The sequence below is a fragment of the Canis lupus genome, chromosome 16 (assembly GCF_011100685.1).
Source record: "Canis lupus familiaris isolate Mischka breed German Shepherd chromosome 16, alternate assembly UU_Cfam_GSD_1.0, whole genome shotgun sequence".
Classification (NCBI taxonomy): Eukaryota; Metazoa; Chordata; class Mammalia; order Carnivora; family Canidae; genus Canis; species Canis lupus.
Window position 1 is genome coordinate 24,554,382 of NC_049237.1, and position 27,902 is coordinate 24,582,283.

The window sequence follows — 27,902 nt, forward strand, 5'->3', positions numbered from 1 at the left end:
AGGATTGGGATAATTAGGTAAATAAATCTCTGCTAAGCCAGCATAAGTAATGGCCAAACGAGGTGAGGTGGTCGTGTCTTTAACTGGCAACATATACAAAGAAGATACAGTATAAACTGTAAGGAATGAGATCATAGTGGGGATTAAGAACTACTCCCCAACTAAAGTCAGTTCTCCAAAGCATGTCACCAGGGAAGTGCAGGCTCTGGATGGAGCCACACTGGTATGGTCGCATGGGTCTGGCTGTCTGAGTCAGGCCCCCAGGCAAGACGAAGACAGGCATGCAGCAGGGTCAGTGGTGTAGGATGATAATCCTACTGTAAGAAGTCATTTTTCAGAGGTAAAAAGCAAATACACACAAATTCACAAAGTGTTCCGTATATTTTATGTCTCTGCCTCTCTTTCTGTGTTTCTCATGAATAACAAACAAATGCCCATGGCTAGCAGGATGCAGAAAGCAGTTACATTTTTCTGGAGAAACATTGACATAGCCCATCAAAGCCTCAAAAATGTTCACAACTTTTGACTCTAGCCTGTCTAGGAAAATATCTGGGAAGAATCCTAAGGAAATCACATTCAAGAGCACAAAGATATTAATTGTAACATTGTTTAAATTGGCAAAAACAAAAAGTTGGGAAGAGTCTAAGTGTTTAGCAATAGGGGGCAGGTTAAACGAGGTAGCAGACATCCTGAGGACATCTTACCCTGCCGGCATTAAAAGATGGCACAGAAAAGATGTGTATTTTTCTCACGTGAAAAAACATTTCCGATATGCTGTTAACAAAAACAGGTTATAAAACATCATGACTCCTATTTTTGAAACCATATATATGTTTATGTGTATTAGGTGTGCATTTTGAAAAGTCTGCAGAAATAATCACTAGAATAATAGCAGCAGCTAGCATTTCCTGAGCACTGGCTGTGGGTGGGCTGTACACACGTGGTACCCCCACTCCTCTGGGCAGCCCCCACACCCCACCAGAAGGAGCATCCCTATTCTTATCTCAGGGCAGAGGTAATTCAGGGACTGAGAGACCTTAGCAAGGTGCCCCCAAGGTCTTGCAGCTGCTGAGTGGGAGAACTCAGGTCTGTCTGAAGCCAAAGCCCAGGTTCATGACCCTGTTTCGATATGATCTTCCAGTTACAACAGTGGTTATATTCAGGCAGTGAGATGATAAGTTATTTTATCATTTTTCCAAACTAATTATTTAGGAAAAAAATCCTTTTATCTTATGATAAATTCCCATTGCTTGTGTATTTAAAGAAATAAGTGTGTTCCTCCCAATTAGTTAGGATGGAGAACCAACTTGGAGAAATCTATGGAAGCCCAAGGAGGTGAGTAGCTACTGGAATTTTCGATACTGCCAAAAAAAGCCCCCAGCTTGTTGAATTGTAAGGAACAGGGGAATGCATAAATTAGGTCATTTATTATTCTTGGCATATATTAATCTAGAAGCATGATTATTATTTCAGTTGATAATAAGAAAGCACTTTTAGATGGAACACTTATTGACATCCTCATAAATATCCTGTGAAGCAAGCAGAGAAAGTATTTTTGTAGTCATTTGATGGATGAAGAGAACTGAGGTCCAGAAAGAGTAAGTTGCAGGTTCCAGATTCCAAAGGGTGAGGTAACAAAGCCTCAATTCAAACTGACACAGTCTGACCCCTTGTCTAGTGCTTTTATTGTGACAAAGAGCTTTCAGGAAAAGTTGTTCTAGAGTTGAAATGAGCCCATGGGAGCTTGGGTGGAACTGGAAGTTGCAGGGTGGGTGGGCAGCAGAGATGTCTGAGCTGGTGCAGCAGATTGCCACAAAGTGCTGCCCTCACAGAGGAGGCACCGATCTCCTCCAGCAGAAGTCCCTTTATGGGTGTGACTTCAGAGCAGATGGCTGTTGACCTGGGGACAGGTCCAACAGGCTCCTCCTCCAGGAGAGGAGTCCTCCCCTTCCCCCTTCCTCCTCCTTCTCCCCGCACCTCACTTTCTCTGGTGCTCCCCTGTCTTCTCCCCCTTGTAGACACATATAGGGAAGGAAATTCAGTGATAGAAATCTGACTTTCTTCAGCTAGGGCCCCTGGAAGACTAGTATTTTACCCTCAAACTTAAAAATAAGAGGAAGTTAATGTCCTCAGATTTCCATCTCTTGCCTCAGAATCTTTTAGAGATGATCAGAGATGTTATTGGCACTTCCCTGCCCCATGGCTGTCATTGTCCTCATGACCACCACACCCTCACAGTGGTGTGACCCATCTAGTACACAGCTGGCTCTTAACCACCATTCCTGTCAACTTGATGTTGCCATGTCCCTGCTCTGGGATATAAGGTTACAGTGTTGGGTTAAATGTTTGGTGAAAGGAGGTGAGAGAGTCATAAGGAATGGGGCAATGATGACTGGATTTTCCACACTGGACTCCAGGGGAGCATAAATTCAGAAAAACTACCAGGGGCTCGCAGTCATTCTGGAGGCACTATGCTATTGTGGTTATTGGGCATCAGCTCCAGGGTAAGACCTAGATTCATTCAGTAGCTCTATGACTTTGGTAGTGCCTCTCCTCCCTAGATGATTTCATCACTAAAATGGTGGTTAGGACAGTGCCGACCCCAGCTAGTGTTAGATTAGTGAGTGATGGATCCAAGGTACTTAGACTGTGTCTATTTTCTTTACCATTGTATACCTGCTAACATGCCAGGCATGTAACAGGTACTTGGTGAGTAGTGAAGGAAACACGTGTGTGTGTGTGTGTGTGTGTGTGTGAGAGAGAGAGAGAGAGAGAGAGAGAGAGAGAGAGAGAGAGAAGGGAGAGACACTGAGAAGTGAGGGAGGAAAGAAGGAGGAAGGAAAGAAATGATGGGTGAATGAATGAATGAGCACATGGTAAGTGCTTAATTAATAAATGCTGTTATTATTATGGTCAAGTATTTAATTCTTTCCTCCCTCTTCTTAAAAGAGTAAGAAGTACAGGGACACCTGTGTGGCTCAGTCAGTTAAGTGTCCGATTCTTGATTTCAGCTCAGGTCATGATCTCGGGGTGGTAAGATCAAGCTCAGCAGGAAGTCTGCTTGAGATTCTCTCTCTGCAGCCAGCCCCAGTGGCACAGCGGTTTAGCAAGGCCTGCAGCCCAGGGTGTGATCCTGGAGGCCCCGGATCGAGTCCTGCATCAGGCTCCCTGCATGGAGCCTGCTTCTCCCTCTGCCTGTGTCTCTGCCTCTCTGTGTGTGTGTGTCTTTCATGAATAAATAAATAAAATCTTAAAAAAAAAAGATTCTCTCTCTCCCTCTTCCTGTGTCCCTCCCCCTGTTCCATGCACTCTCTCTCTCAAATAAATAAATAAATATTTTTTAAAAAGAAAAAAAAAGGGATAAGAAGTACAGTTTTATCACTTTGAATTTGATGACATTTTTCTCATGTCTCTTGATGATGACACTGTCCAACTAAGAGAATGGCCAAATGCAGGCATAAACAAGGGTCTTCAGAGGCAAAGAAAGGCCTGAAAGATCCATCAGTTGACTCATTAGCACATAAAACTATCAAAAATGGAATTGGTCATGATCTGCTACCTTGGAACATTGCCCTGCTGCTCTTCTTTCTTTTCTTGATCTTCCTCATCTTTTTTCACCCAGTAGTGGAAAGAGCAGGGGACTCCAGAGGACTCTGCTCTGCAAAAACCCTGGACAAATCACATTCTGTCTCGGGCTGCAGTTTCCTTTTCACAGTGAGAACACGGGAGTCCTTTTCCAGTCTCTCATTCTCTGGTGCTGTGAGTCTCAGCATCAGAGAATGTTTGAGTACCTCAGTCTGCAGCCTCAAAGGACTCAGGGAGCCCCCCAGCCCTTTCCAGAGGTCCTGAGGCCAAGGCTGTTCTTACCACACTACATGTCAGTTGGCCTTTCCCTCTCATTCTCTCACAAGAGGAGTTCATTGATATTTAGCAAGATTCACACAGCAACTAGCCTTTAAGAGAGGACTGCTTGCAGAGTTCTAGAGTACTGTCCAAGAGGAATGTACTCGATTAATGGAAGACATGTGAAAACACTCTACCCTCCCCGACTGAGGCCAGGTCTTCTGGTGCCTCAACCAAAACATATTGTAACACCGTGAATGTGGAAGCAGATATGATAATTCAGCTGTCTTTTCTTAAACCAGACATTACATAGATTTGCAACAATGTAAAGCAACAATCCCCTTCTCAGTAAATTTTTGTTTTATTTTGGAAAATAATTATTTTTCATGAAAATTTCATCTGCATTAATGGAAAATGGGCTTCTTATGCTATGTCCAGATAATTTGGTACCTCCTGGCTTTTAAAACTCTCAGTTTTAATTTCTAACACAGTAAATATCAATAAACATAATATTTAAGAATAAGCTCTATGGGGTCCTCAGTTATGTTTAAGGAGTAATGGGGTCCTAAGACCCAAAAGTTTGTAAACCACTATCTTAAATTTATCATAATAAGTGGGAGTCTACATTTGGATTATTATTTTTTTATTAATTAAGTACCTATGATTCAACCTCTTTAAGCATTTAATTCCTCTAACTTTTCATGGTGAAATGCTTTTTTTTTTTTTTTAAAGAATGAGGTCATTTCTCAATTTTATGTTTTGCCTGAATGTAAGAATTTTGCAGTACTTTAGGCCACTGCTGAGTGGATAACGATGTGTAAAGTTTAAGAGAATGAGAGCAAAGTTCTCCAAATTTCCAAATATTGATCTCCTAACAAACTTGTAGCCTGGATATATGTATAGCATTTAATAAAGCAAATCAGTCACCTCCCTCCCCTGTAGTCACCATCTCTTTGAATAAGACATGAGGACTAGATGATTTTGTAGGCAATGATGAACACTCCTCATAGACAAGCCATTATAGAGACTAGAAAAGGAAGGAAAACTAACCTCTAGCTCATTTATGAGCTTAGTATAGCATGATAAGACAACCCAAAGACAATAAAAGAAAATAAAAGAATAGGCCAAGTCATAGTTTTAAAATAGGTCTACAAATTCTTTGATTCACTTCCTTTGACAATGCCCTCGCTCTCAAGTGTGGGGTGGATTTTAGTGATTTGCTTCTAGCATATAGAATTTGGTAGTGGGATCCCTGGGTGGCGCAGCGGTTTGGCGCCTGTCTTTGGCCCAGGGCGCGATCCTGGAGACCCGGGATCGAATCCCACGTCGGGCTCCCGGTGCATGGAGCCTGCCTCTCCCTCTGCCTATGTCTCTGCCTCTCTCTCTCTCTCTGTGACTATCATAAATAAATAAAAAATTAAAAAAAAAACATAGTTAGAATATGGTAGAAGTGATGAATGTGTGATGTCCAGACTAGGTCGTTATGAGGCTGTGGTTTCTATTGTGCTCTCTTGGATCACTCTGGGGGAAGCCAGCTGCCATGTGGTGAGGACACACAACGATAGGTCCCCAAGATGACGAATGAAGCTTTTTGCCAATAGCCATTTGAGGACTGTGGGTATGGAGTCTGCAGCCCCAGTGAAACCAGCAGGGCTGACACCCTGACTGCAACTTCATGAAAGACTCTGAGCCAGAATACTCAAATAAGCTGGTATCTGGTTAGCTGGTCAGCTGAGCTGCTAACCCTCAAAATCTGTGAAGCAAGATATTTGTGTGTATTTTAAATTCTTTTTTAAAATAATTTTTAAAAATATATTATTTATTTATAATAAATAATAGAGACACAAAGAGACATGAGAGACACAAAGAAAAAGGCAGAGAATAGGCAAAGGGAGAATGTATTTTAAATTCTTAAAAGTTTGGAGTAATGTATCATGTAGCAGTGCCAAATTAATACAAAATATGATTTATGAATGCAAAAATCCTACATGAAACCCCACAACTCTAATCCAGTGGTGCTATAATGAAAGTAATATAGTATGGCCGAGAAGAGTCTAACTCAGGAATGCAAGGGTAGTTTAGCATTGGAAAAATCTATTAATGTAAGGCAATACCTTCACAGCAAAGGAAAACAAAGACTTGAATTTCAACATTCATTCCTGATTAAAAACTTGTAATAAACTGGGACCAGAAGGTACCTTTCCTTAACTAATAAATGGTACCCACAAAAACTATGCAGCATCATACTTATGAAGCTTTAAAAGCAGCCTCATGTAAGTCAGCGACTAGATAAATATGCTGATATCATTGCTTCCATTCAACAGTGTACTGGATGTCTCGCCCAATGTAACAGGACAAGAAAAGAAAATAGGGAGTAAAAAACCTGCAAAAGAAATCAAAATGTCCTCATTTGTGAATAATAACTGTCTACAGAGAAAAATCAAAGAGAATTATGGACACAAACTATTAGAACTAATAAAAGAGCTCAACACAAATGCTGGCTATAAGCTCAAGATTCAAAAGTTACTAATATTCCCAACACTGCAATAACCAAACAAAAACATAATCAAATAAAAGATCTTGCTTTTAACAGTATTAAAATAATCAGATCCAAAGAAACGAACCAAAAAAAAAAATTGGGAAAGATCTCTTATGGATGGAGAAAATTATAATATTATAAAACATTAAAGATCTGAATGTATATATAGATATATGGTGCCATGTATATACAATTGAAAGATTCAATATCATAAAGTCAATTCTCTTGACATTGATAAATGAACTCTATGTAATTGCATTAAAAATCCCTAGAGTTTTTGTGTGTGTGTGGCATTTTCCTAAATGTACCTGGAAGAGCAAAGGGCCAAGAGAAGCTCTGATACTTTAAAGAGGACTAAAGTAAGGAGATATTAAGACTTATTACAAACAATATTAAACTTATGATAAAGCAACAGCAATGAAGACAGTGTGATATTGGCAGCAAGAGATGCACAAGCCAATGGGTAATAGGAGAGAGCCCCCAACGGATTTCTGTACATGGAGACTGCCTAATAATGGGGATGGCACTGCACTTCAATGTAGAAAGGATGGACTATTCAATAAATGGTGCAAGAGTAATCAAGGATCTATACGGAAAAAGAACTCTTAATTCACACTACACATAAAAATAAGCCCTGTGGACTTAAAGATCTAAGTATAACAATTGAAACTATAAAAGATTTATAAAATAGGAAAATATTTATCAGCTCAAGTTAGGGATAGAGTTTTTTTTTTTTTTTTAAGATTTTACTTGTTTATTCATGAGAGACAGAGAGAGAGAGAGAGAGAGGCAGAGACATAGGCAAAGGGAGAAGCAGGCTCCCTGTAGGGAGCCTGATGTGGGACTCTATCCCAGGACCTCAGGATCACAACCTGAGCCAAAGGCAGACGCTCAACCACTGAGCCACCCAGGCGCCCCAAGGATGTTGTTCTTAAACATGACAGAGAGAGCACCAATCGCAAAGGAAATGATTGATATATTTAATTACATTAAAATTGGCAACTTCTGTCCATCAAAAGATCCTATTTTATTTTTTGTAAGATTTTATTTATTAAATTATTTGAGAGAGAGAGAGAGAGAGAGAGAGAAGAGAGCATGTGAGGGAAGGGAAAGGGACAAGTGGACTCTGGGCTGAGCTGAGCCCAACTCGGGGTTCTATCTCACCACCCTCAGATCAAGACCTTGAGCCGAAACCAAGAGCCAGATACTTAACTGACTGAGCCACCCAGGTGTTCCTGAAAGATACTATTTTAAAAAGTAAAAAGATGAGCCACACGCTGGAAGAAGACATTTGCAATGCGCATAATTGATAGATGATTCCTATCCAGACATATAAAGAATTCCAAATCATCAATAAGACAAACAACAAAATAGAAAAATGGGCAAAGGGCTTAACAGTAATTTTGCAGAAGATGAAAAATAAGTGGCCTGAAAACATGTGAAAAGATGCCCAACCCCTGAGTAATTAGGGCAATGCAAATTAACACTATAATGCTGTACCATTTTACACCTGCCAGTCTGACAAAAGTTTAAAAGTCTGACAAGCCTGAGGAGCAGCCGCATACCCTGTTATTGGGAGTACAAACTGAACAGTCAGTTTCAAAAACAATTTGGCGTTATCCAGTAAAGCTGAAGATGTATGTACAGTAAAGTAATTCTGCTCCCGCTAGTGTTCACACAAGACAAATCTTGCAATGTGCAGCATGAAGCTCTTAGAAGAATGCTCATAGTGGTAATGGTTTAATTCAGCAAAAAAAGCTGAAGACAGCTTAGATTCCATTAGCAGTAAAATGGATAAATAATTTGTGGTGTTTGCATACAATGGAATACCGTACAATGGTGAAAATTAATAAGCCACTCCTGGCTGAATCTTACGAACATCATGTTGCACAAAAAATGCAAATAAGCTGAAGAATCTCTGCAGCATAATTCTACTTACTCAAAGTTAGGAAACATGCGAAACTCAACAATACATACAGAAGTGGTGAAACTATAAAGAGAAGCAAGGGAATGTCAAACACAAAGTTCAGGATGGTGTTTACATCTGTCCCAGGAGGGGTGGGGACATGAGGTAGGAGGAATCAGAAGAAAGACTACATGCACTACCCTCCATTTTTCAAATGGTTTTTCAGTGAGGATGTCTTATTAGTTTATAATAATAAAAAACCTATTAAAAACTTCTCCTATTGACTTATTTATCATCTTTGGAAAATAGAACTCTTAAGCAAGAGTACTTGAAATATTCAACGGTGTTGAATTCCATGCTCATCAGGAATGGAATGAATAAGTTCATATTAAGGAAAATTAATTAATTGGCAATTAATACTAATATATTAATATTCATTAATATTAAGGAAAATGGATTGGCTAACTGTGAAAAATAATTAGTTATCGATGCCAAAGCAAAATGACCAAGTCGGTCTCCAGACCATAGATCCAGACCGCCTGGGCTGGAAACTGGTTCTCTGCCTGTTCTTCAGTAGGTTTTTTGATGGTTTCATGCCTCCATTTCCTCCTCTATAAACTGGGCCTAATGATAGTGAATCCCTTACAGAGGAATTATCAGGATTAAATGAGTGAACGTCAAGTGTCCGAATAGTGCCTGCCACACAGTAAGCACTGAGTAGAATGCTTGTATTAAATAAATAAACCAGGCAAAGAGAAGAGGGCCTTGTGAAGGACAAGGGTGGAGGGGGTGCTGAATTTTCAAGGCATCCTCACAATCCTGAAATAGTCTGGGCCTGCACTTCGCACACTGGGACAGCTTTGTGGCTCCCTGTTAGGACCTAAGAGACAGATGGGTATTGTGTGGCAGAGAACTTGTGAACACTCTGGAGAGTGGTCTGCTGACAAAGGAGTGACAAATATCACTTCAACTCACATGCCCCCTAGCCTGACTGCCCCTGGGAACCCCAGGGAATCCGGGGATCTCAAGCTGCTCGCATGGTGGTCCCATTCCCTTTACATTGCTTTTTTGGTTTGCCCCACACATGCCTGGCCTTTGCCCCCCTCAATGTATCCACAGGAGGGGAGCCTTACGTTGCCAGGGGGACTGGTTCCAGGGTTAAATTCTGAGGTGCCCCAGTTCCCGGAGCGGCTCAGCTGCTGGAGCGCAGGGCTCAGGGACCTGTGAGGGACTGTCTTGTGGCAGGAAGCAACAAGACACAAAAAATCAAGCCTGCCTGACGTCTATGCTTGCCAAAGATTTGAAATTAGTTCCTACCTACAGGGCCTTCCTAAATTGTGTTATGCGCCATATTTCCTTGCTGACATTTTCTCCTCAGAGACAGGAGACTCTGAAGAGAAAAACAGTGTCTTCTCTTCTCTGAATGGTGGTCTTCTCATGCTCTATGACAACCATGGATCCATTCCAGAAACCTTCACTGAGCGCTTGCTACATACCAATTCCCCTATGACTGATTCTAGACCCATTCCTCCACCCGAGTGGGGTGCAGGCTAGTCAGCATCACTGACCAGCCTAGCCCACCCCAAAATCCATTGCCAAGGGAGACCATTTGTCCTGTGGTAGAGTTGTTTGAAGTCATGCCTAACATGACCTGATTCTTGTGCATCTTTTAGCCTTCTGGGCTCCTTAAAAAAAAAAAAAAAAAAGCCATTGTTTCGAATTATATGCTTCAATAGACATCTGTAAGGACTTGTGCTGTTATGATTGTGGTGGTTATTTTTAGTCTGGATGTGGCCTAGAACCGCTTTGCCCTCCCCAAGCCCTGTCAGGTGCTGGTCGGCTTGGAGAGAGCCTGAGCCTCTCCTAGGGTACTTTCCAGCTGCTGTGCAAAACAGAAGGTCATGGGGCGGCCCTCGGGGGCATCTTCCACAGCAGCTGTGCCCTCACAGCAGGCCCCGTGTGGATCTGCAGAAAGTCTCCGAAGCCAGATGGCTGCCTGTTAGGGGACCTGGACCAGTCTGAGGCTGCGAGGCATGTGAACCAGGCCGGAGGGACCCTTCTCAGGCAGGACTACCTCAGAGGTGTCGACGCCTCTAGAAAGAAAAACAAGGTTACATGGTACAGCAGTGGCAGCCCATCCACGTGATGCCTCTTCCCGGCGCGGGGGAGACCGTCACTCTCTGGGCCTTACAGTTGGGCTCCTTTGGGTCATCGGTCCCCTCTGCCGGCCACCGACTGCTGCTCCAGGGCACAGTGTCCTCACGGGATGAAGCCACTCTGGGCAGATGCCACCTCATGCCACTGCGTGACAGACAGATGCTGCGACAGGAGCCTTCCCAGGGCAGGCCTGCACCTGCTTGCCTGGGAGGGGCCCAGCCTGGACTCTGGGGGCAGTGGTGGCGAGAGGAGCTGCCTCGGCGCCCCCCTTCTGTCCTGGCCGGTTCGTGGTGACTCACCGCTGCTCCCCTGGAACGCTCCCGGTTTTGGCCCCGGTGTTATTAAGGTTGTGCCCAGATTCCCTGCAAATCAGTAATCAAGCAACGCAGCCCCCCCCCCCCCCCCCCCGAGTGAAAGCCTGTGAAAGCAGAGGCTCGGAGCTAGGCTGCCTGCGGCCCCAGGGCTGGGCGGCACAGGCCCGCGGCGACAGTCGGCTCGGCCGGGCACCTGGCGGCCCCTCGGGAAGCCCCTGCGGCCCGCGCCCGCCGCCCTGGGCGCCCCGGAGTCCCCGCGCCCGCAGCCGGCCCGCCGCGCTGTAATCTGCCGGCCCCAGGCGGGCGCCTCCCTCCGCCCGCCGAGCCGCCGCCCGATAGCGCGCCCGGGCGCAGATAAGGCCGTCGAGGCGCGCCGCCCGCCCCGCCCAGGCCCGCGCGTCCCGCAGCCCAGCGGCTCCCCGCGACCGCGACCGCGACCGCGACCGCGACGACCCCGGAGGGATCCTGCTCAGGCACCGGCATGCCCTTCCCCGGGGGCTTCCTCACCGTGAGTCCCGCGCGGCGCCGGAGGGGGGCGGGCGGGTGCCACGAGGGGCTGCGCGTCCGGGGGGCGCGCCGGGCGGCTCGGCTTGGGCTTGGCGGGGGCGGCGCGGTCCCGTGGGCGCCCAGGGCGGCGGGGGCCTCCGCTGGACCCCGCCCAGCTCGCGGCTGCTCCGCCGCCCGAGGTTCGTCCGCTTGAGTCCCCTGGCCCGGTTCTCCCAGGTTCTGCCTGCGTGCGTTAGGGGTTGGCAGGAATGACCTCCTTCGGTCTGTTGAGATCCCAGCAGCTTTCCTCCGACTCCGCTGGGCCGCGTGTACAGCAGGTGTGTTTTCGCAGGCCAGTGGCCCCGACGGAGAATAAGGACAGCTGAGAAGGTGGGCTGCTCTGCTGGGGGTCTGGGTCACCCCCATGGGGAAGGGGCTCACCCGCTTACTCCCTGACTCACAAAAGTCAGTCACCTCATCGTCACACCTTCCCTGTTCTTGAAACACTGAACTTTGGGTTTATGTTGCTGACTTACTAGAGGGAGAAAAGTCTAAGAAAGAGGGGCGGAAAGCCCCAGAAGGGCTCTGGGAGCCAGGGTCTGATGGCTATTCTTCAAGTGGCAACATGACGGGGGGTGACCCCGTCCCACTCCCAATTCTCCTGTGATGATAAGACCTATCACCATCTAGCAGCATGGCTGGCTCTACTGTCTAAAAACAGTGCCCTGTGTCAGGTGTGGTGGTTGGTTTTGGTGGGGGACTCAGAGGCTGGAGTGGGACCCCAGGCCACATCCGCAGAGGGACCCCAGTGTAGTCATCTACCCATCTAACCTGTGTAAAAGTGTTTGGGTAGGGATCCCTGGGTGGCGCAGCGGTTTGACACCTGCCTTTGGCCCAGGGCGCGATCCTGGAGACCCGGGATCCAGTCCCGCGACGGGCTCCCGGTGCATGGAGCCTGCTTCTCCCTCTGCTTGTGTCTCTGCCTCTCTCTCTCTCTCTCTCTCTCTGTGACTATCATAAATAAATAAAAATTTCAAAAAAAGTGTTTGGGTATAAGGGAAACCATATTAAGTGGGAATTTCTTTTTGGTGGCTTAACATCGTCACAATTTGCCTTCCTGATGATGGATTTCTTCCCAGGAAGGGGAGGGTTTATGGAGGAACCTGGGGACTCCAGCTTTTAAGCCTCACAGGCAGCAAGCAGAAGCCAGGTTAAGTGCATCTGAGTCTTCTCCTTTCCCTGGGCAGCCGGGGCCATGGTTTCAAACTGAGTCTTGGAGGCTGTTCATACATAACAGACCTCAGAGGGTCTCTGAGGGAGTGGTGTGTGAGGCACAAGAACAGTCGCCAGATGCAAGTACAAGCCCAGCATCTTGCAGGAATAAGGAATAGGTTATGAACAAATGTTTAAAATGAGCATGAGAAAAATAAATAAAATAAAAAAAAATAAGCATGAGTACTTTCACCAACCACATAGCCTTGGGGGAACCACGTTTTCTCTGAGTGTCATTTTCTGGCTTCTGGGCCTGCTGTGCGGCTGAATATGAAAGTAGAAGAGAAGGAAGCACAAGCCTTGAGAGTTGTTTTCATAAGCAGGGTCCTATAAACCCCGACTTCAGGGGTCAATCATAATTAGTTTCTAAACCCAGGTTGCCACCCCTTACCCCAAAATGATTTGGCCGGTATCTGAAAAAAAATCTGCTGACTTACTCTGAATTTAAGTAAAGCATATTCGGAAAGTCTGTTTTGTTGTCATTGCTGTTGCTGTTGCCAAAAAAATAAGAGAAAGTAAGAAAGATAATAGGGTGCCTTCTAAAGGTTAAAGACACTCAAAATCTTTGTCCTCAAGGTCTATTCAACATGTAATAAACATCCGTCAAGTACCTGCTTCAGTCACATCCTGTTGTAGGCACTGAGAATACAGGCAGGGAACAGCGCAGGCACAAATCCCTGCCCTGTGGAGCTTATATTCCAGCGGGGCAAGGAGGTAGACTGAAATCCAAATAAATGAATACTCGTTTACTGAAAGACAAGAAGTGCCTGGGACAGGGAACATGCAAAAGGGGTGGGAAGCCTGGAGAATTTGTAGGGTCAGTAAGGCGCTCAGAGAAAGCCTCAGTGAAGTTCCCTTTGGCTATTGTGTGTCAAACTTAGATTCCATGTGACCATTAATAAGGATTACAGTTTGATGTCAAGAATCTTACAATTGTTGATTATGAGAAGCTACAGATTTTTCAGTTACAGTCTCACCATTGAGATGGATTACCTGTAGAATCTGTGTTGGGTTCTTACAGAATTGATTTGGAGGCTTTTCTATCTGGCTGGCCCACTTGGTTCGATGACATTTTAATCAGGACTCTGCTATTTGTGTGGCTAGCATTTCTAATGTCAAACTGCTGATGCTTGTATTTATCCATTATGATTTTGGGGGGGAAACTTTTGTAAGATGGCCAGTTAAACGGGCACTGACAAACATGATGATCTTGGTTAGTAGCATTCTTAAAAATGAAGAATGTTGGTTTTGGTACCTCTCTTAAAAAAAAGAAAAAGCAGTTGAGCAAAGACTCGAGGAGGTGAGAGAGAGCATCATGCACAGCTCTGAAGGAAACAGCAAAGGTCCTGAGGGAGGTGTGAATTGTGGGAAGACCAGCGTGTCTGGGGCAGAGGGAGGAGAGCAGAGTCTAAAGGGGTGAGGTCAGAGACCTGGTGGGGGTGGGGAGACTGGGAGGGGACAGGGGTATAGGACATCTAGGGTCTTGTATACCATTATAAGAACACTATTTTTACCCTGAGGGAGACAAAGAGTATTACACAATCTTGGCATTAGACAAATGGTATGATTTGACTTCTTCCGTTACCTTTGACTTCCGAATGCCTTTGAAACCAAACTCTCAGGAATGGGTTACCAGGTAGAACCCCCTACTAGACTGTGGCAATGCAGTTGTCGCCGATCTCTAGCGCACTTGTTCTCAGCCTTTCTTCTCTAGGACTGGGGGCTGGTTGTTGACATAGATCCACATGATATATCTCATGGCCGGACCCGGGTATTGATAATCCTCTTCTCCCTTACATTTTCCAATTTAATGAGGAAATAAATAGTGCCACAGATGCTCTTTACTTAAAACATTGTCATGGGTAAGATTAAATAGAAAACAGAAGCCACTAGAAGATCACAATTCATATGCAGTACAGTAATGCGTAGTTCACAGCTGCTGATCCTTCGCTGCTTGCTTCCGACCTCTAAGTGGATAGAGCCGACTGTGGTTCTGGAACATGGCTGTCAGAGAAGCTTGTTGGGTATAAGCACGTGAAAGCAGAGTTGCCACAGGAGGGGAGCCATGCATTTGCTCTAAGTTTTAAAAAGTATGAATGGTTTTCCTACCATCCATGTCTTGGCCTCCAGGACGTGTCCCTTACACACACCAAGGTGATTGGGTAGAAAGGCAAGTCTCGCCTCATCTTCCCCTACAGATCTTCAGTGGCTTGGGACTTTGGGCCCCTCAGCTGCTTGAGTGTCGGACTCTGGATTTCAGCTCAGGTCATGATCTCAGGGTTATGAGATCCAGTTCTGCCTCTTAGTTGGGCTCTGTGCTCAGTGGGGAGTCTGCTGGAGAATCTCCCTCTCCTGCTGCCCCTCCGTCTCCACCCCCCTGCACACATTTTCTCTCTCTGACAAATAAATTAATCAAATCTTCAGTGGCTTCACATTCTTTAGGATAGAATCCAGACTCCTCCTGCCCTGGCCTGCCCACCTTTCCCAACCCGCTTCCTACTCCTGGCTTCATGAGAATTGCTTCGGGTACACCAAACAGGCCACACTTGGAAATTCCTCTGTTATATTTGTAAGTTCCACCTGGGGGCCCCTGTGCTTGTGTTGTTCATGGTTGTGTCCTTGGCACATCACATGGTGCCTGGCAAGTAGTAGGTGCTCATTAAATGTGGGTTGCATTCGTGAATGAGCAACAGACGACTTGCAAAAACACCTCATGACTGATTTCCCGCTCACTAGTTTGGTCACAAACTGCAAACCAAAATCACTGCCCTGGTGGTTTCTATGTTGACCTTTAAGATACTCTGTTGGGATTTTTAAAAAATTCACAAGATCAGGGCAGCTCCGGTGGCTCAGCGGTTTAGCGCCACCTTCAGCCCAGGGCGTGATCCTAGGGAGCTGGGATGGAGTCCCATGTCGGGTTCCCCGCAGGGAGCCTGCTTCTCCCTCTGCCTGTGTCTCTGCCTCTCTCTGTGTGTCTCTCATGAATAAATAAAATCTTTAAAAAAAATTCACAAGATCACTTCTCCTTCATCAGAGCTCTCCTTGCACTTTCTTGGAGCCTTCCTTTAGATCCTTCCCATTGTCTCTCTCTTTACACTTATTTACACATCCGTCCTCTCCTACCGGCCGGGGGTGGCAGGAGAAGAGAAGCAGCCTCAGCTGACTCATGTGTGAGTCACTTCTCCTGTTTTCCCTAGCATCAGCCGTGGTCTGGTGCATGGGGCTGAACTTGTCCAAACCATGAGAATTCAGTGACAGGAATATGCTGGGTTGTTTACTAGGAAAATCAATCTCCAGCAGGCCCTGTGAGGAGTTGGCAGTTCACAGCCTAATCCCTGGGCTGGCTGAGCCACCCACTTTCTCTGACTTGCCCACTGTGGACGGAGGCCCGTGTGACTTCACTCAGGCCACATTCAAAGTTTGTCATCATTTTCTGACAGGCAGTGACAACCATTTAGAAATCTGGTGAGAAACAGAATTGTTTCCTTCCCTGCCTCCCACTCCCCCTGACCACACCGTCCCTCTGCGGCTGGCTCTCCCGAGTAGAGTAGAGGCTGATTAATCTCTGGAATATACTGTCAGGCCGCAGGAAGGAAGGCACATTAAGGGCGGGAGCGGTCCCTCCGCTCAGCTGCTGAAACCGCCTCGGAATGGAAGGTGAGACGGCAGTGGAGGCAGTGTCGTTGCTGCAAGGAGAGAGAACTGGCTTGAGGACAGATTAAGACCAACAAAGCAAGCAAACCAGCCCTGCTCTCCTACCCAGGAGCTGCAGCCTGAGCTCCCTCCTGAGACAGCTGCAGGCACCAGTGGCCGCCAGGAGATAGAGGAGGCCCTGGGAAGCCTGTCTGGCCCTCCCCGGGACGGGACGGTATTGGTCAGAAAACTGCTCTGCCCTTTCCAGGAGTGGATTGCAAAGCATTGTTTTCAAAAAGAGAGCACCTGGTTTCGATTTCTTTGGGGAAGCTAGTGCCTAGAAAAGCTGAAAAGAAGCTGGCTTTGGTCCAGTCCTGTTCTCTGATGGCCGGGCCATTGATCAAGGGTGATGATGATTTACAGACAGTGGAACAGATTCCAGCTACTCAGAAAAGCCTTTCCAGGCCCCACCTCACTTGTCCATTCTGGTCAGCTCTCCTTCCAGTGGGGTGGGCTCAGTGGGGTGGGGGTCATGCCGTGGCTTTCCTTTGCTCCAAGGGTAGGGAGGGGTTAGGGGTGTGTCACCTGCCAGTCGCATCTTGGGGCAGGCTGACGTTTCTGTCTAGTAGTGGGACTCGAAAGTACCAGTAGAATCCTCATCCTCCAAAACCATCACCCCGAGTCTGCAGTGAAGCCTGAACTTACAACAGTAGAGATTATTCTTTAAGTTCTTAAAGGGGTTTTGATCTCTAAACATCTTCTATTAAGTGTATACACTTAAGCCTTTTTAATAGGATCTTGTACAGATGCAAGGAAATAATTCTTATTTGCATGGGATTAGTTTAGGATTTAGGCAGAAGCAAGGAGTGTGATTTAGGGCAGGTTCATGGAATGGGGGCATGGAGAGGGGTGAGGTGCTGGTACAATGGGGAAGAAGGAAGGAAAAGTGCACTCTCTTGCCTAGGACAGTGGCTGGGCCTGAGATCCCGTCTTAAATATTTGTCTCTCCCAAGATTTGGATCCCAGGCAATCCCTGGCACAGGGTGGAGTGTGAAAGTCGATGAATGATGCTGGGCTGAAAGTGGCATTGCTGGATTGTGAATAGCCTCCTTGTGCACACACCATCCTGGGGCTGGTGGGGTCAGCCTGGGAATTTGCCGAGCTTCTTCGCTCCAGTGCCAGGGTTGATAACACCGTGCCCTTCCACTAGACTTCTGCAAATGCTGTGTGGAATTGATACCAAACCAGGCCGTTGGGCTCTCTCAGCAATAGAACTTGATGAGAGGCCAAGGGGGAATTCCAGGCGAGACTTTATTGGGGTCTGTGCTCGAGCATAAGGGAGGTGACACAAAGTATCCTCAGGCTGACTCCCCAAGGCAAAATCAGGGAGGTGGGAGGTTCGCCTGGGTGGCTCAGTCAGTTGAGTGTCTGACTCTTGTTCAGCTCATGTCACCATCTCATGGGTCCTGAGATCCAGCCCTATCCTGGGCTCTGTGAGATCTCGCTCCGTGTTGGGCATCTGCTTGAGAATTCTCTCCTTCTTCCTGCCCTCCTCACCCACAGGCTCCCTCTAAAATGGATAAATAAATCTTTTTTTTTTTTTAAAGGATACTTAGATGGGAAAAGGATGATTTTAAGCATGTAGAAGTGAGATTTTTCTTGGAGCTGCTGTACTTTAGAGATCATGCTTTTCCATACATTGCATGTCTCATTAGCATGTGAAATCTCCACCCCTGGGCATGATTTTTAGCATTTAAATGAGGGAAAGGTAACTTGACAATACTTCCAGTGGTTGTTGCACATGCTCCCTTCTTTAAGTTGGTGTCCTGTTTTCTGCATTCCTGTAAGATCTATTGATCAAGAAACACAGACTCATGAGTTTCTTTTAGGGGGCTTTTTTTTCTTTATAGTACAGTTGCATTGCATTCAGGGCTGGGGAGGGGCCTCAAGTTCTGTCCCTATTCTGTCTCAGAATAATACAGTTTTATAGTACACCAAGTATAGCATCTTCTTTACATACTTTGTCTTAATGTGATATTGAAATCACCTTGCAAGGTCCATATTATTTTTTAAAAGATTTTATTTATTTATTCATGAGACACACAGAGAGAAAGAGAGAGGCAGAGACACAGGCAGAGGGAGAAGCAGGCTCCATGCAAGGAGCCTGATGTGGGACTCAATACCAGGTCTCCAGGATCAGGCCCTGGGCTGAAGCCGGTGCTAAACCCCTGAGCCACCCGGATGCCCCGGTCCATATTATTATTGTCACTTTCGAGACGAGGAAAGAGGCTGAGCAGCGAATTAACTGGCCCAAGTCCCACAGCTGGGTTGCCAACTTCTGTCTGTCCCCTGACTCTCTATAGATGAATGCTGGCAGGTGCGCATCTTCCTCATCTCAAGGACTGGTCAGCACTGAAATTATTATTTTATGTGCTTGTCTCCCCACTAGTCTGCATCCCCAGTGCCCAAACTGCATGGTGCTGGTGGAGTCACCCAAGCAGCACTGAAGGCGGTTGGGCTCTGCAGCCAGACCACTGGGGTTTGAATCCCTGCTCTGCCACCTTCTAGCTGGTGCCCTTGAGCTGTACCTCTGTACCCCAACTCCCGCCTGTACCTCTGGTTCCCCATCTGTGCCCTGGAGGCAGGAGGGGTTGTCCTGGGGTTGTGGCGAGGAGTACATGAGATAGAGCCTGGCATGTCGGGAGATGTTGTTATAATTTTTTTTTTTTTTTGAATCACAAGTTTGTGGATCAACAGTTCTCAACATGCTAAAACTCTGGAAATTTAAAAAATACCTTCCTACCTTCAACATAACTTCAATTCAGGTCAACAGAGTTTACAGAGTAGGAAACAAGGATAAATGACCCTCAGGAAGGGGGGAGTGCTCATTAGTGGAAGGCTGGAATGGGGAAGAATTAATTCTGCTTGTCAGTGAACAAGGGAGTTTGTCAGGGAAACTTCATAGAGGAGGAGAACTCTGAATGGCCTTGAAGAATCAGTAGAAGTGCACGAAGCAGGGATTGGGAGGATGCCTGCTGCAGAGAAAGCACAATCAAAAATCTGGAAGGTGGGGCAGCCTGAGTGGCTCAGTGGTTTAGCGCCACCTTCAGCCCAGGGTGTGATCCTGGAGACCATGGATCGAGTCCCATGTCGGGTTCCCAGCATGGAGCCTGCTTCTCCCTCTGCCTGTGTCTCTGCCTCTCTCTCTCTCTCTCTCTGTGTGTGTTTCTCATGAGTAAATAAATATTTTTTAAAATCTGGAAGTGCCTCGTGTGTCTGGGAAAGGTGCGCAGTCCAGGTGTTCAGGGACAGGTAGGGGTTGGGGATGGGAGAGGAGGGTGAAGAGGTGGGCAAGGGCTAGATGGTGAGCTTCTGAACATTAGCCTAAGACTTTGGACTTTATCCTGCAGATGTTGGGGAGCCAGCAAAGAGTTTTGAGCAGGAAAGTGTCATGATCAGAATTTCACGGTGGCAGGGTCGAGGAAGAGGGTCATTGGAATGGCAGGGAGTGGAAACCAGGTGGGGAAATACTGCCGATCTCCAGGTGAGCATTGATGACACCCTAATGCGGAGGAGTGGCAGACAATGAACGTCACTGAGTAGCTGCTGTGTACCAACAGCGCGCTCTGGGGTTGACACACCTCCGCTCATTTGATGCTCACGGCAGATACCCATGTTACAGGGGAGGAAACTGGGTCTTGTTGCAGTCAGGAAGGGTGAAGAAGAGACGTAGTTGTCTGGGGGTGTCGACAAGCTGCTTGTATGGGTGCCCCGCTCCTGAGGGCCGGTCCTCAGCTTGTAGGTCAGGTAACTTGATTTTGAGGCAGTCAGGGCAGCAGGTGTGGGAACTGACTCACTGCTGGTCCGACTCAGGGGACTCTGGTGTTGACACTAGCCTCCCAACTTTGCAAGGAGAGGCATGACTTCTCTGGCCATCTGGTATTCTTGTGCCCTTAATCCTGTGTTCTATGGTCAGTGGATTCCATCCCATTAAGAGACCCTAACTGGCAAGTCAGTTATAACAGGGTTCTGGTAAGCATGCAATCAGGGGGATGGGGGCGGGGGTGGAAGTAATCTTGAAGAATATGTCATCAAGCCTATGCTAAGGCCTGATGAACCATTCATGCCCCGCAGCCGAGAGCATCACGTTTGTTATAAATTGCTGATTAAACAACATTGGAATAGAAAATAAGTCTTGTTGCCTGTGTCAACGCCAATCTGATTGGAAGCAGCTGCCTGAAATGCTGTGTTCAGAAAGATTCTGAAGCCACTTTTAGGCTGATGGGCAAGAGTTTGTGATAAATTAGCAGCCTCTGCCAGGGCACCAGGAGGGGGAGGGCTGGGGTATTGGTGGGAGTGTTATTTGGTTGCTCGGGTGTGTCAAGTGGATGGAGGGTGCCTGGCAGAGCATCCAGGTGAGAAGTACTGAATTCCAGTCCCAGGTGCTTGCATTAAAATGGAAAGTGGTAGATGGATGGGGGAGAGAGCAAACTAAGAGTCTCACTAACACCGCCTGAGCCCTGTGCCAGGCCCTGTTCTAATTACCACACAAGGAATCGCTCATTTAATCCCTGTGATGCCTCTATGAAGTCATTGCATGGCACAGACCAGGAAACTGAGGCACAGAGAGATAATTTTCTCAAGGCTATGTAGCTAGGAAGCGTTGGAACTGTGATATGAATCCACGAAAGCTGGACCCAGAGCCTGACTCGTAAGCCTATGCCTTATTCTGCTTTCATATGAGTGGTAGAAACAGGAGACTCAGGAGGAGTGGGGCCTGGCCTCTCTCCTCCCTGACCACATGGTGACATTTCATGTGGGACTCCTGGGAGCCCATTCCCCACATGCTCGACGCAGGGCTGGGAGTATCTAGCTCTGTGGCAGGATCACGGCCCACCTGCCTTTTGGATCCTTCGTATCTTACCACTCTGCCCATTCCTTCAGCAAAGCCTTACTGGACCCTGTACAGGCTTGCCCCTGCACTTTAAAAAATGAGGCAGAACTGCCTCAGTAAGTGTGTAGACATCTGAACTCCAAAACACACGCGTGACAGGGTGTTTACTTAATTTGCAAAAGCTTCGCCATGGGGGTGTTTTAAGTAGCTGGCTCTCAATCACATAGCAATACTATTTAAACTTTAAAACTTTCACTGAAAGCAAAAGAAAAGTCACCTAAAAAAAAATTCATGTAGTAGCTGGTAGCTTGAATCGTATTATAAAACTTACCGAAGAGGTGAAAATGCAATATAACAAAGTTCACATGTACAAAACAGGAAAATTAGGGAATTGGCTAATTCTATGCCATATGCTTGAAGAAGGAATTCACTAAATACACTCAGCTATTGGTTTAAGTTCTTCATGGGGTGAGCAAGAGTAAGGCAGAAAATTATGAGGCAGTCTGTAAGGCTGAGCTAGCTGGAGATCAAGTCCCAGTGAAAATGATTGGCCTCTTCTGACCTGTGTTGTGTGGGGGAGTAAAGAATTTTGGAGTCAACCACTGGGAACCAGTGGCTTACATGCCACTGCTCAGATTTCTCCAAGACTGCTCAGAGCTCTCACACACTCCCTTGATTCCAGAATCTCTGAGGATAGAGTTTGTCTCCCACACATCCTTGCCCATTGCATGGGGTGGATGGGGTGGGGTGCTATTTGCATAGGGCTGGTGGTCCAGGGAACACACTTTGGGAAATGCAATGTCAGGCTATATTGAGAGGGTCATGTTCGGATTTCCATTTTAGGAAAGACCCTGGTAATTGGAGGACAGATATAGGCAGGCAATCACTAAGGATAGGGTCTGGGATGGTGTCTGGGGGAAACCTTGAAGGAACAAGGAGCAGAGAAGAATAAAGAGACTGGAAGAAAGTCCCTAATTGTCACTAGGGTGCCACTGGCAAGAGCGGGGGTGGGGGTGGGGTCCCCCCATGGTGTTCGCAAGGTCCCACCAGGTGAAAGGTGGAGTGGAGGTCAGGAAAGCAGATTCCAATCTTACGTGAGGAAGACTTACCAACAAGTGGAATTCTCCAGAGAGGAAAGTGTTTGATCAGAGGCCTGTCGAAAATTTCCAAGGAAGGCCAGCAGTGTGGACCAGGAATAGGACTTAGATGTCCTTAGAAAGGAGAGCCTTGAATGATGTGATTATAAGATAAACAACACAAAAGAGGAAATGAGGTTGGGTGCCATATTCACTTTGCTGAGGTTGACTACCTAACGTTATCTAATTTCTTTCTTTCTCCTCCTGGGTCTGTGGGGCCTTGATGATTTGTATGGTTGGTTTAATAGCTCTCTGTGGAAATGAGAAAATCATTCAATCAAGGGAAATGGATTTGGGATGAGCAAAGGAGCTTTTTTCCCCGTGTGGATATTTTAGGAATGCCTATACCATCTAGTATATACAACAGTTAGAAATCTTGGGACTTTCTGATCAGCTGGTGTGTAATGATCAAGGCAATGAGATACTTGAAATTTTATAAGCTGAATAGGATGGAATTCTTTCATCTAATTTGGGACCCAGATTTGCATTTTGTCTATCTATATTTGCATAGGTGATTAGGCGGCCCAAACTCCAAATGTGTAAGACAGAATAAAAATTAATATATGCGGGGCGGCCCCGGTGGCTCAGTGGTTTAGTGACGCCTTCAGCCCGGATGTGATCCTGGAGACCTGGGATCGAGTCCCACGTTGGGCTCCCTGCATGGAGCCTGCTTCTCCCTCTGCCTGTGTCTCTGCCTCTCATGAATAAGTAAAATCTTTTAAAAAATTAATATATGCAATGTACTATCATTTGATTCAAAGAAAAGGCTTCCTGTTTGACTCATCAAGAGTCCCAGACCACCTGAGATGGTTCTCGTAGGTGTTAGGAAATCCCTGGGGGGTAGCTTTCCTGAGACAGGCCTACAGGATCCAGAGCTGACTCATTCAAGGTGATGCCCCCGCTGGAAATCCTATCTCATTTTGTGGAGGTGAAAACTGGGGAACGGGAGGTTAGGCTACTTGCTTGCAATCACTCATTGCTTAGTGGCAAACAGAGATTCATGGAGCAGGCCTGAGGGGTAGCAGCTTTTTTTCTTCCAGTTTGAAATAGCCACCCAAGAAATGGCAGGTCCATCTTCAGCCAGCACAGATGAGCTTCCCCTACAACATACCCAATATCTTTCTGGCCCTATGTCTTGGCTTTGAGAGTTTGTATGTTTGATTTAACAGCTGTCTATGGAAATATTCCCTCTTCCATTAGGTGGTCCCATGGCAGACGTAACCAGTCCCAGGATAGGGGTACGATGTCAGAAATGAGAAAGAGGTCATGACAGGCAGATGTCCTTGCAAAGGCACCTGCACCCACAGGCTGGTGCCAGGGGAAGGGTGGGGTGGGGAGCCATAGGAATGGCCCCAATCTCTCTAAATGAGGGACTCAGCAAGTGTGACCAGGCTGCTGTCTTGTACCTTGCCACTTAAAATCCCGTGATTTAAATCCATGGGTTTACCAACTATGTTCCCGGTTTGGCCAAGAGTTGTTTTGACTGTTCTGCCCTTGGCCTTAATTTAGATGGGGGCAGCCACCCAGCCCGCCGGCAGCTTTAGGCGGGGGAAATGAAAACAGCCATGGATCCCTCAGCCCCTACTGAGTTTGCTCCTTACCCCCAGCACTTGTTCTCACCTCCTTCCTCCTCGGCTCTGAGATCAGACCTGACCTTGACATCTGCCCCTAGCCCCTCATGGCCTTGGACACCTTCTGCCCTCCCTCTCCCTGCCCTCCACTCTTCTTGCACCATGGTTCTTATTGTCTGTGTCCTGTCCTAGTAAGGACAGGGAGAAGAGGGGAAGGCTGTGCAACCTGCTAGACTAGAAGACAGAGGACTCGGTTTCTGGTCCTACGCCTTCCGTGACCTGTGACCTTGAGCCAGTCATTTCATGCTTCCAGGCCTGGAGAGGAGGAGTTGTTCCCAGGCCCTGAAATCTAGGCCTTTTCAGCTGTCCTCAGGGCATGTAGTTCTGAGTTCAGGCTTTGATTTCAACTTCTGTTGGGTTTGGGAATGGCTGCCTGCTTATTCTTTGGCAGAAGACACCAGCAGCCTGTGAGGGGGAGATCAAGAGGGCAGAGAGTGGGGAGTGTGGTGAGACCGGAGCTGGAGCCAGGGCTCTGCAAGCCCGGGAAGGTGGGTCCGCAGAGTCCTCCACGCCTTTGGTGCCTGGGAGGCGGCCCCCATGCAGAACTGCTGGCTGGGGGGGCTTCATGTGGCTTCTGCCTGAAGAGTGTCTTTCCAATCACACAACTTGGGGCCTTTTCGAGTAGGGAGGAGTCTCAAGGCAGGGCCCTGGCCGGGGTCTGTGGCAGCGCAAGGCCGCGGGCTGGGAAGGCTGCAGAGGGCAGGGAAGGCTGAGGTGGTCCCAGCCTTTGGGGTGTGGTCCACTTTGGGGTGTGGGGCAAGGCTGCAGAGGAATCCCGCTCCTCACCACTGACAAAACCACTCTCTCAAGCCTTCCAAATAGAGCCCCCAGTTTAAGCAGAAAGCAGTGACTTTTTTTTCCCCAAAGAGGGAGATTTTCCACAAATGTAGAAGCAGAGGGTGGACACATTTCTCTTTAGCACTTCTGGTGAGGGATCTCACCAGTTTCCTCGTGAGCCACGATCGCAAGTTAAATGCCAAACAGCTCTTAAGTTTTCATATTGGCACATTCTGTCCCCACCCCCAATGGCCTGTACTCAATTCATGTCAGTGCCACACCCCTGCCTAGGGAACAGACGTGCCCCCAGCTGCCCCTGCCCTCCTCACCAGCCTCCCCTTGCCCGGCCGCCAGCCCCAGGGTCTGCTGCCCTCGGACCCGCTGTTTGTCTCAACGTCTGAAGCTGCTGTGACAGGGACAGTCCACATGCACATGCCCACATACATACACAGAGACACAGACAGACACACACAGACGCACACAGATGCACACATAGACACACAGATGCACACAGACACACGCACACACATAGACATACAGACACACACAGACACACACGGACACATATGCACACACAGACACATGCATACACACAGAGAGACACATACATAAACACACAGACACACATGGACACACACAGACACACATGTGGATGCACAGCACATATACAGACATACACGGACACACAGACACACACATAGACACACACATGGACACATACGCACACATAGACACACATATAGACCACACACACACACATGAACACACACATAGACACACACACACACACACACTCCCTCAAAGTGGCCTGGGCAGATTCCAGAGCCAGTCAGGCCTTGGGCTCCAGGAAGAGCTTTACCCTGTGGGCCCGACAAGCATCACCCCACTTGGGTGGTAAGAACTCAGTGAGGGAACAGCGTCTGCTCCCCCCACCTTCCTGGGAGGGTGTAGGAGGATGTCTCATCCCCCTAGGAGGAGAGAGGATAAGCTGAATGCTATATAATAATGAGTCACTCAGGTTAACTCAACAAACTCCTACAGGCATTTGAAAAATGTTAATGCTATTTATGAATTCAGCCAGAGTCCAAGAGGAAATAATTGAAAGTTCCTGGTTAAAAATCGAGAGGAGGTGAACTTGGGCCTCCTATCTGGTCTGATTAGCCAGCTGCATTCGGGTTGTCCCCGGGGAGGCCCCGGGGTCTGCTTCAGCTGTCTGTACTTCAGCCTCCCTGATTGGCCTCGGTACAGGGTAGGCACTTAGCAAATGCTAAATAATAATTAGAGTAAGTGGCCTGGACAAAGCAGTGCTGGAGAACACACCACGCTGCCGTTAGAAAACAGAGAACTTCCCTGGTGTTCTCTCATCACCCTCCCAGACAGAACTGATGTCCTGTATATTTCTGGCTTCCTCAGAGTTCCTGGGCCTCCTGCCCTTCCAGTATCGTTGTCCACTAGAGCAGAATGCTTGCAAGAGCGGGTTTAGCTCCAGGTTGCCCAGTTCAAATCCTGACTCTACCACTTCTGTGCTGTGTGACTTGGGGCAAGTGCGTTAACCTCCCTGTGCCTCTGTTTGCCACTCACAAAATAAGGACAATTAGAATACGTACCTTCTAAAGTTGCTGGGAGGATTAGTTGGCCCCTACAAGATGCTTAGAACAGTGCCTACCACATAGTAAGCACTGCTCCCCCCGCACCGCCCCCGTTACCTGTTACTGTCTCTTCCTCTCTTTTGGTTCCTCTTCCTTGGAGTGCTTCTGACTTCTTGGCCTATGGGCAACAAGAGATGCAGAGAATCTGTGGGTGTGCAGCAGGGCCCTCCAGACCTAGCAAGAGGCATGTCTTAGTGGTGGCAGGGAGGTGGGGTAGAGCATTTGAATGTTCCTTGACTATGTCAGGCATACCTCTCACAGCCTTTGCATTTCCAGATACTACATACTCCACCTCTGCCTGGATGCAGGCCTCTGCTCCAGCACCGCCTCCTCAGAGAGGAGATTTGGTTCAAATCTCACTGCTCACTAAAAGATTGCCCTGAATACTGTTGCTCCCTCTGACCCAGCCTTTCCTTTGAACTACTGGCACATGCTGTTGGAACCTTTCCTTCGGTTTTTAACTGTGCCATGGAGCATCTCTTACTCCATCTTTAACCTTTGTATTGTTCTATTTTTCATATAGCTCTATATTTACATCTACTAGATTGCAGTTTTTCCAAGGGTGACAACCATGGACTCTACTTATTTATGTCTTCCATTGGCTTCTTGGCCTACACATGGCAATTCAATAGTTCATGTCTGAATGGAAGAATAGATGAATGAGAAGCAGACCTGTCAGTACCACCAAGTCTTATAATTCATCTCTGTTATCATCACCCTAAAAGCATCTGAGGGACCAAAGATGGATATGGATATTGGCAATGATTTTCCTTTGGAAATGTTGATTGTCGTCTTTGTATCTTATTTCAGAAATCCTGGAAATGTCTCTCACACTCTCTCTGGAGGCAAGAACCAGCTCAGTCATTACAGAAACAATAATGGGTTTTTTAGTGATACTTGGTTCACTGCCCATTCCTTTTGTTCATTCTCCAATACTTAACGTACTTTTATTTAGGAGTTCAAGGTCAGGGTAGCTGAAAAAGGTCATTTTGAAAAACAACATGTAGAAGTACTTATCAAGGTTGATTTTAGAGCACAAGGCGGATATTCATAAAGTCATAAAATTTTAGATATGGAAAGAATATCAATACTTCTATAACATTTTATTTCTTTAAAAAGATATGAAACCAAAGTTTTAAAAGGGGGCCATCTAGACATGCTTCATCATTGTACAGATTAGAAATGTCCAAATGAGCAGCATACTTTAGGATTCACCCATTGTAGGTGAGAACAGAGAGAAATGCAGATGTGTTTGATGATTTATAACTTATTTCCTCACCTTTTATTTAAGTAATTATAAAAGGGGTGATATAAATACTGTATGAAATGATATCTCAAAGAGCAGCCAGCCAGAATTCACAAGAGGATTAAATAGGAAGATAATGGTCTCTATTCAATTATTAAGAATAATATGATGAGCCCCATGTGAAATATTATGTGTGGCACCTGCTCTTGTTGCCTTGATAGTAAAGAGAAAATAGGCCCAAGAAGTAGAAGGCAGATGCCAAGGTGTTCTTCAGTGGTAACTGCTAGGTATGCTGAAGGAGCTTAAGAGGATCTCAAAGGAAAGAGTCCGTCTTTCTGTCGTCAGGTGGTGAGGAATGGCAAAATTCAGGTCATGGTAGGTAGGCCAGGTACTGGTTTAATTGGACATAATTGCTTGGA

General features: G+C 46.8%; 1 protein-coding gene across 13 annotated transcripts in view; it reads left to right on the plus strand.

Moving 5' to 3' along the window:
• Positions 1 to 27,902, plus strand: part of ANK1 (ankyrin 1) — a 216,452-nt gene that overhangs the window by 72,879 nt on the left and 115,671 nt on the right. The window contains exon 1 of one of the 13 annotated variants that reach the window (XM_038559955.1): positions 11,168 to 11,267. The exons of the other annotated variants lie outside the window; for them this stretch is intronic. Coding sequence (XP_038415883.1) covers positions 11,241 to 11,267 — 27 coding nt within the window. The 5' untranslated portion in view covers positions 11,168 to 11,240. Of the gene's footprint in view, positions 1 to 11,167; positions 11,268 to 27,902 lie in introns of those variants that run through there. 13 annotated transcript variants of the gene reach the window in all.